This window comes from Hyaena hyaena, unplaced genomic scaffold, assembly GCF_003009895.1.
Source record: "Hyaena hyaena isolate Hyena2069 unplaced genomic scaffold, ASM300989v1 scaffold_67, whole genome shotgun sequence".
Classification (NCBI taxonomy): domain Eukaryota; kingdom Metazoa; phylum Chordata; class Mammalia; order Carnivora; family Hyaenidae; genus Hyaena; species Hyaena hyaena.
In genome coordinates this window covers 3,965,840-3,977,301 of record NW_024080699.1, presented here as the reverse complement: position 1 = coordinate 3,977,301, position 11,462 = coordinate 3,965,840, and the positions used below count along the sequence as shown (strand labels likewise).

General features: G+C 50.5%; 1 protein-coding gene across 1 annotated transcript in view; it reads right to left on the bottom strand.

The window, feature by feature from the left end:
• Positions 1 to 11,462, bottom strand: part of SLC24A4 (solute carrier family 24 member 4) — a 174,966-nt gene that overhangs the window by 60,193 nt on the left and 103,311 nt on the right. Inside the window, exon 3 of the mRNA XM_039232512.1 lies at positions 749 to 825. Coding sequence (XP_039088443.1) covers positions 749 to 825 — 77 coding nt within the window. The remainder of the gene's footprint in view (positions 1 to 748; positions 826 to 11,462) is intronic.

Sequence of the window (11,462 nt, the reverse complement as noted above, 5' to 3'; positions counted from 1 at the left end):
CGGTTCGTGGGTTCGAGCCCCACACCGGGCTCTGTGCTGACTGCCAGCTCAGAGCCTGGAGCCTGTTTCAGTCTGTGACTCCCTCTCTCTCTGACCCTCCCCTGCTCACACTGTCTCTCTCTCTCCTAGAAATAAATAAAAATATAAAAAAAACAAAAACAAAAACAAACAGGGGCAGGGGCTGCAGGCTGTAGTTCGCAAAAGGAGAGTAACTTTTACCGATGACTTCGGCTCGGACCCACTATTCCTTTTTGAAGTGTTGTCTGAACTCCATCACTTGTCACCAAGGCTCATCTAAGTACAGAGGGAAATCTGAGAAGAAGTGCACCCAAGTTTTAAACCATAGTTTTACGTCAAGGTGGTGACATTGGGGGGGAAGGGGCGGGGAACCCCGGCAATCATGAGAGCGAGCGTGTATGGGGCACTTCTTGACCCACATTCACGCGTGTTCACGCTTCCGGGAAAGATGCCATCACTCCCTTTTTTATAAAAGCAGAAATTGGGGCACAAGAAGACTGAACTCTGGGGACACTTGCTGTGTAACACTGAGCAAGTCACCTGACATCTTTAAGATTTCTTTTTCCTTTTTTTTTCCCTAGAGGGGGGTTACAATGGGTCCAGGCTTTGTTCTCCTTGCTGGGCGCTTACAAGGAGGGGACTTCTTTGACACGACAGGCAGAGCCTGGCTGAGGTTTAGAAACATCCCGGCCCCTGCACCCCCACACCCCTCCCCCCCAAGGCCACTTACACCGAGGATGTGCAGCAGGATGGCTCCGTGCTGTCGCTCCTTATTGGAGAACAGGTCTGTGGGGAACTCGTGAATCGCTGGAAGACGAGGGGACAGAGTGTTAGTACCGCACGCCTCCTGCTGGCCTCACCTGCAGTCTGAGGTCCACCGTGGGGCTGTGGAGACCGTTGGGCCAGCCAGCTACTCCTCCTCCGTCTATGGCAGACCTGTGCTCTTCGGTAAATGTTGCTGAATACGGAATTATCCACAGACATCCTAGAAACTCAGAGGTGATCAAGCTTAACACATCCCTTGCAGCTTTGTGAAGGATGAAACACTTCTACGCACGAGGATGGCTAGATAAATGGTAACGAATGGTGGCAAGGACGTGGGGATGCCGGAGCCCACGTAACCACTCGGGGCGGGGGGAGTAAAATGGGACAGTCGCTGTGGGGACACGGTCTGGCAGGTCCTCAAAAGGTTAAACCGAAGAGTTACCGCAGGACACAGCGAGTCTAACCCCAAGTATCTGACCAAGAAAATGAAAACATGCCCACACAAACCTTGCACGTGCGTGTTCACGGCGGTATTGTTCACAATTGCCCCAAAGTGGAAACACACCAACGAGCCACCAGCGAATGAATGGGCAAATGAATGTGGTCTATCCGTACAATGGAATATTATTTGGCAATAAAAAGGAAGGAAGCAAAGGGCCGCCTGGGAGACTCAGTCGGTTGAGCGTCCGACTTCAGCTCAGGTCATGATCTCACGGTTTGTGGGTTCCAGCCCCGCTGACAGCTCAGTGCCTGGAGCCTGCTTCAGATTCTGGGTCTCCATTTCCCTCTGCCCCTCCCCAGCTCATGCCATCTCTCTCCCTCCCAAAAATAAATAATAAGCATTAAAAATTTTTTTAAAAAAAGGAAGCACTGATAGATGTTACAACGTGGAAGAACCCTGAAAAAGCCATGCTGAGTGAAAGAAGCCAGTCACACAAGACCACGTGTTATAAGATTCCATGAAGATAAAATGCCCAGAAGATGTAAGTCTACTTGGTAGATTTGTGGTTGATTAGGACAGGGAGGTATGAGAGCTTGGTGGGGTAGGGGTTAGAATCCCCCCGGCAGGGATTCTATTTGGCTTAATGAAAGTGTTCTAAAATTGTGGTGATGTCTGCACAATTATGAATACGCTAAAAGCCCCCAAATTGTATACTTTCAATAGATGGGTTGTATGGTATGTGAATTAAATAAATTAAATAAAGCTGTTACAGTGGTAAACTTCAAACTTGCTGTCCCTAGATTCTGGGATATCACCCCTTGTCACTGTCAGGTCAGAGTTGAGAAGCGGGCTTATTCCCTCTCACTGGAGTCATTTCTGGTCCCCTGCCTGCGCGCCGAGCCTTCGGGGACAGGTGTCCTCCCGCAAAGCAAAGCACTTGCAGCTTGTCAGAGGCTCGCTGGCCCCTCCTCTCCACCTCTCCGCCCACTCATGATGGATCTGCACTCCGAGTGGGGAAGCCAAGATCCCACAGAGGTCAAGTGACGTTGGCCGGGTTGGGGACAGCCGTGCTGGCATGAGGACAAACCCCCTGCCACCCCCTTCTACGCTATGGACTCTCTCAGTGAAGCCACACACATAGGGAAAATGATCAATGGGAGTGAGGCTCCAGGTGAAGCTTGGAGCACGATCCCAGGCTGCGATGCAGCAAAGTAGGGGTGAGGGCTGAGAGCACTGGTCCCTGTCCCCTTATCCCCGGACCCCTCAGGCGCCAGGTGCTTCCTCTGGCATACCGCCATCTTGGGTCATTGGGTGCCAGGTCATAGCTCCTCCTCTGGCCCCAAGAACACCCCTGCTGGGTGGGTATCACTGCTCCTCTTACAGGCTCTCATCATCCTTGGACGGTGGGTGGCCCTGTGAGGTGCAGAGCCTTCTGCGTTAGGACCCAAATACTTCGCTTTTGGGGTATCACCCTTGACACTCCCAAGGGATCTGGGCAACTCATTTGCTCCTTGCGCCTCAGAAAATGCACCGATAATTAAGGAATAGTTCCTTCTCACCCCATCTGCCCATTCAAGATGACCAATGGATAAGCACGTTGTGAATGTCATTTCTACAAGTCCTCTGTCAGACACTCCCACACCCCCACATCTCCATCACATCAGCTAGGCTGGAAGCTTCTGGAAGCGGGGCTCCACACTGCCCTGTATTACATTCTCAGTGCCTTAACCACACCGGGCACACAGCAGATTCCCCAAAAACTTTAACAGTCAATTGAATAAGGGCACCTGAATGGCTCAGTCGGTTAAGCATCCGACTTCTGTTCAGGTCACGATCTTGTGGTCTGTGAGTTCGAACCCCGTGTCCAGCTTGGAGCCTGGAGCCTGTTTCAGACCTTGTTTCGGAGTGGGGGAGCCCCTTCCCCACTCATGCTCAGTCTCTGTCTGTCTCAAAAGTAAACATTAAAAAAATTAAACAGTCAATTGAATAAAAAATACCCTTACAGATTTCTTAAACACTTAGAATGACACCTGGTTCATAGCAGGTGCTCAATAAATGCTTGTAAATACACTTTCCAGGACCAAAAAAAAAAAAAAATCTCTTCTCTGGAAATATAATTTAGCCCTAAGCTCTGAAAGTGATGACTTCTCCCTTATATGGAAAATCTTCTGTTTTTTAAGATCAGATTTTCCCACAAGACATGGAAAACATCGGCTCCCCAGACACCCAGAAAATGTTCCTACTTTAAAACAAGCAGCATTTAATGAAATATGGATTCTTTCTCTTCTCTGGGGTATTTTTTCTTCTGTAATCAAAATTCTTTAATACAATTGCTGCTGTCATTTCAAGGGCAGGGGTCTGCTTCAAGGTTTGTCGGCTCAGAGATGAGAATTAGGAAGGAAGAGGCCTGGCATTCCCGTGGCCAGGGTCTTGTTTCCAGGAGAAACGGAACAGTCTGGGATATCTCGGTGCCGACTGACGGACATCTCTGCGCCAAACATTCGAGACCGTTCCTGATTCTCCAAATCAGTGTTCTGAGAGCCGGTGATTTATTCAATCCTGGGAATTCTCTGAAAATTAGAATAACGTAACATGCCTTTCTGCTGTGAGAACGTATCATGTGGGCTCCAGTAGGGAGGAGATATGGGTTATAAATGACTTTGTCCTTGGTAGGAACAGGCTTCTATTGGTTCAGCCACAGCCTCTTGCTCTGAGACGCCCTGCAGACGCTGGTGGGCTGCAGAGGGGAGGGGATGTCACCTGTGCCTTAATTTTGCCAGCAACGATGGGGTAACCAGCAGAACTACCAGCTGCTAACAACCCATTACCCTCCGTATCCACCTGCGTCTTCTGGACACACACTGAGCCCCGGAGGCGGGCCCTGTAGCCATAAATGTCCCAGGTTTTCAGATGAGGCTCAGAGGCAGAAGTGAGCGGCTCAGGGACCCCAGCCATAGAAGCCAGGACTCACAGCGGGACCCCGCGTTCCCTGTCTAGGACTAAGGACTGCCTCTAACACGGAGGGAAATCCCACTGCAAAGGGGGAGGGAAGGCTTGAATTGGAATTCTGATGCAACTCCGCACAAGCCTGTGGGGCCCTGGCTGAGTCCGTGCCTCTATTTCTTCAGGAGCCATCTGCTGCCACTCAAGGTAGTGGAACACTCATGGCTACTGTGTGGTTACAAGTTAGCAGATGGCCACTCCACCCCTCCCCAGCCGGCAGCTGGTAGCTGGGACCAGTCCACTTCTCTGCTCAGATTCAAAGCTTCTAGAAGTTGGCCTCTGGGCGATGGACCACAGAACAGGGACAGCAAGAGCCTGTCCATCCCACCTCTGTCACCCACAGCAGCGACTTTAAACCAGAGACAGCCTAAGCACCTTCTCAGGGCTCAACACCTCAGGGGCTGTCCCCTCACCTGTAAATGGGGATTGCTCTGCCCATCAGGCTGTGGTCTGGGTTAAAGGATACAGACAACTCTGCACGGCACTCAGTGTCCCTCAGAACGGTTACCTTATGGACTCCACCCTTGATACAAGTCTGCCCCCACCCCTGTTCCCGAGGAGGGGCCTTGGGTTTGTGAAAGCAAAAGGGAAGACAAAAGCAGCTTAAGTGGGGAAGAGCAGGAGACGGTGGAGATCGGTCCGGCCACATCAGCATCCGGATGCTGATGCCAGGCTTAATCCTGGCTTCCTGAAAAAAAACTCCTCTCCTGGCCTTGCTGGGATCAGTAGCCCCTTGGCCATGTTCAAGGGTGCGGCGATGCCTGCAATGTCTGCAAGGGGCTGAGCCACCCCCTCTGCTCAAGTCCCTATCAGGGAGGGGGGGAGGAATCAAGAGGGCAAGCGCAGGCAGCTTTTGAGGTCACGCCTAAGCCTTTAAGCTGCAGAAATCTGGCAGCAGTAGGTGTGCGGAAAGAGATGTGCCTGCAGGTGAAGCTGAGCTCAGGAAACCAGGGATGATCCCAGCGCCCTGACACCTGGGGATGGGGTGGGGGGAGCCCCGGGCGAGAGGAGGGGAGGGAAAACTACCAGGGACCCAGCAAGGTCCCTGCCCACCTCCCTCTTAGGATTCTTCCCTTTGGACTTGGGTGCCTAGCACTGGCTTCTCCATCCCTCTTGGTTGTGAACTCTCTCCTTACGTGACACCTCAGGCATCGGCCTTCTGGTCCACCACACCCCACTGTGTCCAGGGCGCTGGGAGCTGGGGGGAGAGGTCTTCCCTGCCAGGTGTCTTCCTGAACATCGGGGGGGGAAACTATAAGACGCCGAGACCAAAGGCTCTGCAACCCTGCTCTCCACCACCAGCGACCTAACACCCTATGAACAAGACCCCTAGGCACACTTGACCTTTTCTGTAGACAAACTCACATGGATGAGGCCATTCTATTTCAGGATCCCTGAGTTCATGTTACCCCGTCGAGGCTCTGTACTTCTGTCAACATCGCTGCTAGTTTTCAAAATGTATTAATTTGTCCAACAAGTATTTGCTAAAAACCCTCAGTAGATGACAGGCCTTCTGGGGACGGGCAGACGGGGCCCTGATGCATCCGTGAGCATCCGCAGGCCTGGCAGGGTGATTTGATCCTACAGGGTGATTGACTTTAAGGCAAAGTTATCCAGAAAGTGGACAACTGCTCCTGAAAGAGTCCAATACAGATTTTTTGAGCATTTACTACAAGCATCCCAGGCGTGCCCTGGGGGGCTGGTGCAAGTCAGACAAGTAAACAAAAGACTGAGAGACCAGGAGAAGCTTGCAAGGATGTTGAGGCTAGGTGGGGGTGGGGGGCGCTACTGACGTGAAGGGGGAGGGTGAACACGAGCCCACGGAGAGAGTGGCGCCCACGTCAAGTTTTGAAGGCTGCGTCACAAACTTTTCAAAGCCCCCTAATGTGCCACATCAGTCCCGAGAAGACCATTATCCCCATTTTTTTGATGACAAAATGGAGCTTCCAGAAAGCTACAAGATGCGCCTATGGTCACGCAACCACGGTTTGGCACAGGTGAGGAGAGAGGGAGCCAAGCTGGGAGCCCAACCAACACCAGGCTCTTCATCAGAGCATTCTGCCAGCAGCAGGTGCACATCTCAGAAACAAAGTCCCCGTCACCCAAGGACAGGCTCTGTACCCCTGGAAGATCTAAGGGCCATGGCAAGAAGTCATTCTCCTAAAACTAGGGCTACACATGGCACATTGTAGGTCAAGTCCACTGATAGTCCATGAGCTGCCCATGAAGAGGTCTTGTCCATTACTCCATGGATCTAGGGGAACCTGTCACTCACCTTCCTCAATGTATCGAAACATTGAATAAAATTGACCACGCCCCATTTATGATGTATGAACATATGAATGAATGAATGATCTATCCACCCACCCACATTACATACAGAACTCACTGTTTGGCGCGAGCATTTCCATGGGTCTTGAGACATCCACCCCCCCTCCAAATTCCCTCCTGGCTGCCTTTTTATAGTCAAACCCTCCCCTGCGCTCCAACTCCTGGCAGCCACTGGTGCGTTTCCTTTCCCTAGAGACTGCTTTTCCTAGAATGTCCTATCAATGGAATCACACAACACGCAGCCTTTCTTCCTGGCTTCTTTCACCCCTTCTGGTCTGACTTCTTTTCCTTGGCAAAATACCCTAGGATTCACCCACACTGCTGTGTGACCCCACCTTCCCGCAATGCTCTCCCTTCATTTCTGACGCTCCCTCACTTGCGCAGTGCCCTTTAGAAGCCCCTCCTTTGCGGGACCCCGAATACCGTGGTTCTCAGGGCCCTGCCCGAGCCCTCTTCTCCATCTGCGCACTCTCCATAGGAGACCTTGGCCTTGACTTCCTAATCTCTGCAGACTTCTCCCAAATCCCCATCTTTCCTGAGTTCGAGACCCAACATACCCAGCTGCCGACTAAACATCCCAACTTGTCCCCTAAGTACCTTAAACTTGTCCCCAGCAAGTGGTCCGCCATCCATGTTGCTCGGTGTGCAAGAAGTCCTGGCGCTGTCCCTGAAGACCTTGTCCTCCTTCCCCACGCCCTGTGATGGGTGCACAGGGCCAATGGCACCCAGCTTCGATTTCAACTTCCTTCCATGAACCTTCCCATCAGGGACACTAGACACAGTGCACAGGCTGTGCACTGCACAGCCACACGACCGGCTCTGCTTCTGTTCTGCAGAGCCTGGACTACCTTGAAGCTAAGGGTTCTTAAGGACAAGTAGGTTCTGCCCACCCAGGAGGATTCAGAGGGCAGAAGAGAGACACAGAGGTTCTTCCCCCAGCAACCAAGGTTGTAATGACCACGTGTTGAGAGGCTCTCCTGGCAAGAGCATCCACTTCCTTATTCCCTCACAGGGTGTCTTTGAACTTGATGATCCCATTTCCAACTCCTGTTCCCTTGGCCCTTCTTGCAATTTTGTAAACACATAATTCCTTGAATTCCTTTCGGTTTAACAATATGGAGAATGGCTTCTATTTCCTGCACTGAACGCTGACTGATACACTCTGTCCTACTATTTTTGTCAAGTTTATTTATTTTGACAGAGAGAGAGAGAGAGTGAGAGCATGCAGGGGAGGGGCAGAGAGAGGGGGGGAGAGAGAGAGAGAGAGAGAGAGAGAGAATCCCAAGCAGGCTGTGCACTGTCAACACAGAGCCTGACACAGGGCTCAATCTCGCGCCCCAGGGACTATGACCTGAGTCCAGGTGCCCCACACTCTGCCCTCTTTTAGCCAATGCTCCTTAGGGTCCTGGCAACCCTACTTCTTACCCAGCTTGACTCTACCCTCCTCTCCATCTCCACCAGCCTCTCTCAATCTGCCCCTTTCTGTGTTCCACACGGAGCCAGACCAGCTCCTCCACATGTGTGTATGGCTTGAAACTCTTTCATGGTTTCCAATGCTCTTAGGATAAATGCCCAAACCCACACAGTGTGGCCCTGACAATGTCTTGTCTTCTCCAGCCACCTGCCCTCCCACGCCGGCTCTGATCCGGCTTCACTGCCCAAGCCTGTAAACTACCAGATCCTGGCATGAGGTGGGTGTTCAGGACACGTCCATGGAGCGAATGCGTATCTGGCTCTCCACCTTCCTTCGGACACAAACTCAAGAGCTGCTAGAATGAGCTCTGCCCAAAGGATATCTGGGAGACAGGCGGGCCGGCCCTGCTTTCTCAGCTCTGGGCTTCCAAAGTGCTGCTTGGATAATGACCCATGACCTTCTCCAGAAGGAAAGTGTTTGATAGAGACTTGCTTCCATTAGACGCCGATCCTTCCCCGACCTTTCAATTAGTCGATTCTCTTTAGGGAATATAAACTGTGAATTGAATTTTTCAAAACAGAAAAAAAATTGCCTCAAAACACACCATTCTCTCTCTGCTTTCTACCTTGGTTAAAAATAGCCCCACGTTCTAAGCCCTGACGTTTATTCTGAAACTATGCAAGTGAGACTGTAAGGCTGGGGAGTAATTTAAATAGCTTCAAACTTCCATCATTTCAACTTGTATGTTTTAGAAACCACCCAAGTGCCAGAAACCAAAAGCAAAAAAAAAAAAAAAAAAAAAAAAATCGTGATTTTTTTTTTCCCCCAATTCTATGGTTTAAAATAACTTTGCTAAGAATTTTATACCTTTCATGGGCAATAGTTGGAATGTCTAGGTTTTATCATCACCCTCATGTCTCAAACAGGAGCAAAAATAATCAAATCATTGGCCTAACCAGCTTGGAAAGGAGTTTAAAATCCTATCTTTTTCCTTCCAGCACATTCCAAAAGAGATGAAACATCACCAAAAATAAAAATTTGATTGGAAGATCCAGCAGCAAGATCGCTCTCTCCAGGAGCAACCACCGTGGATTTTAGGGCTGGATGAGGCTCCAGATGCTACATGACCCAGCTGTCCTTCACCCGGGACAGGGCATGGGCTTATCAACATCAGGGAGGGGACATCTTCTAAGCCAACATTGCCATCCCCAACTCTGTCCCTAGCCCGATGCTGGATTTCCTTATCCTGTACATGAGAACCACTTAAGTTCCCATTTTAAAGGTGAGAAAGCCCAGAGAGGTCAAGGGCTTTACTCAGCATCCTAGCTAGTTAGCAACATAACTCCAAGAGCCCAGATAGACACGTGGACAATGGCCATAGCATACAGAATTCTGACTCACATGTCTGCAGCAAACCAATTCAGGAAGCCCAATGAACCACGACTGGCCCAGACGGTCAGGGCTCGGTCAGCAAGCCTCCCGCTCATGCCACTGCTAACTCAAGGCCAGCCAGAGAAAGCGGGTATGCTCCCTATAACGGGTTGAATAAAACTCATGCCCACCAGGCACCTTATTTAGAAATTAGGTGTGTTTGGGGGCGCCCGGGTGGCGTAGTTGGTTAAGCGTCCGACTTTCGCTCGGGTCATGATCTCGCGGTTCGTGGGTTCGAGCCCCGCGTCGGGCTCTGTGCTGACTGCCAGCTCAGAGCCTGGAGCCTGTTTCGGTCTGTGACTCCCTCTCTCTCTGACCCTCCCCTGCTCACGCTGTCTCTCTCTCTCTTCTAGAAATAAATAAAACATTTAAAAAAAAATTAAAAAAAAGAAATTAGGTGTGTTTGGCTGGCAGGGCTGCCATAAATAACAAAAGAGCACTGACGGGGGGCTTCAACAACAGAAGTTCGTTTTCTCGCACTTCTGGAGGCTGCACATTCAAGATCGAGTCGCCCATGGGGTTGGTTTCTGGGGAGGCTCGTCTTCCTGACTTGGGGCCGGTGGTCTTCTTGCTGTGCCCTCACCTGGCCTCCCCTGTGTGCAGGGACTGTGAGCTCTGGTATCTCTCACTCTTCCAAAGACCAGGTCTATTGGACTGGGACCCCAGCCTTATAACCTCATGTAACCTTAATTACCTACCAATGTGCTCTCTCCAAATACGGTCACACTGGGGTTAAGGCTTCAACATATGGACTGGGGAGTGAGGCGGGGAGGCGTAATTTTGTCTATAACATAAGGTCTTGCATATGTAGTTATTTAAATACAAATAAAGTCATACTAGATTAGGGTGGTTCGTGAATCCTCTGACTGATGTCCTTATTAGAGGAAAGGACACATGGACACACAGAGAAGGCAGGTGATGATGAACTCAGAGACTGCAGCGATGGGTCTACCAGCCAAGGAACACCGAGGATGGATGCAGCCACCAGAAGCCAGAGCAGAGACAGCGGACAGATTCTCCCAAGAGCTTCCAAGAGGAATCAACCATACGAATACGCTGACCTCAGACTTCCAGGCTCCAGAACTAGGAGATGACACACTTGTCGTGTTAAGTCACCCAGTTTGTGGTAATGTTACATCAGCCCTAGGAAACAGACATACTCCCCAAACCAACGGCCTGAGATGCTCGGCTTCTAGTTAGCCTCCCGCCAGCCTCCCATGCCAATGACCTCCCGCCAGGACACGCCCTAGGCCTCTCCTGTTTTCACTATAAAGCTTCTCTACCCTCCCACCTGCCTTTGAGTCCACCAAAGGCAAGCGGTGGTAGCAGACCCCCTTGCTACAGTACATGGCGTGAACAGCAGGCATGTGTTCTCTTTCTGGCAGACTTTGTTTATCTGCGTAATTCCGACGGCCGCTGGCTGTGTCTAGCTGTATTTCTCCCATGGTAGGTTGAGCAGTCTCATGGTGCCATGGGGACAATTCATTCATCCCCCTTCTGTCCCCACCTCTACCAGATGGCATCCAGCTACAGGATCTGATAAAGAATGCACACAATATATCTCAAGTGCATCAGTAACCGAGATTCTTATCCACAGCACAACCACCGAACTCTGAGCCACTCACCAGTGGGCACCACACAGAGTATGTCAAAAGGACAGTGATTATTAGGGTAAACTATTTCTACCTGGGGACACAGATGTAACTTTTTGTTAGCATGATATAATGTTTTATGTATAAACCACAAATAGCAAATAGGTATGTATATAGGGCTTACTGTGTACCAAGCACTCTGAGTACCTTACACCTAGTATTCCATTTAATCCTTACCATAAGGGGCACCTGAGTAGCTCAGTTTGTTAGGTGTCTAACTCTCGACTTTTGCTCAGGTCGTGATCTCACTGTCATGAGACTGAGTGCTGCATTGGGCTCTGTGCTGAAGTATGGAGCCTCCTTGGGATTCTCTCTCTCCCTTGCTTGCTCTCTCTCAAAATAAATAAAGAGACATTTTTAAAAACTCCTTATAACAAGCCTGTGAAATATTCTCATCAGCCCCATT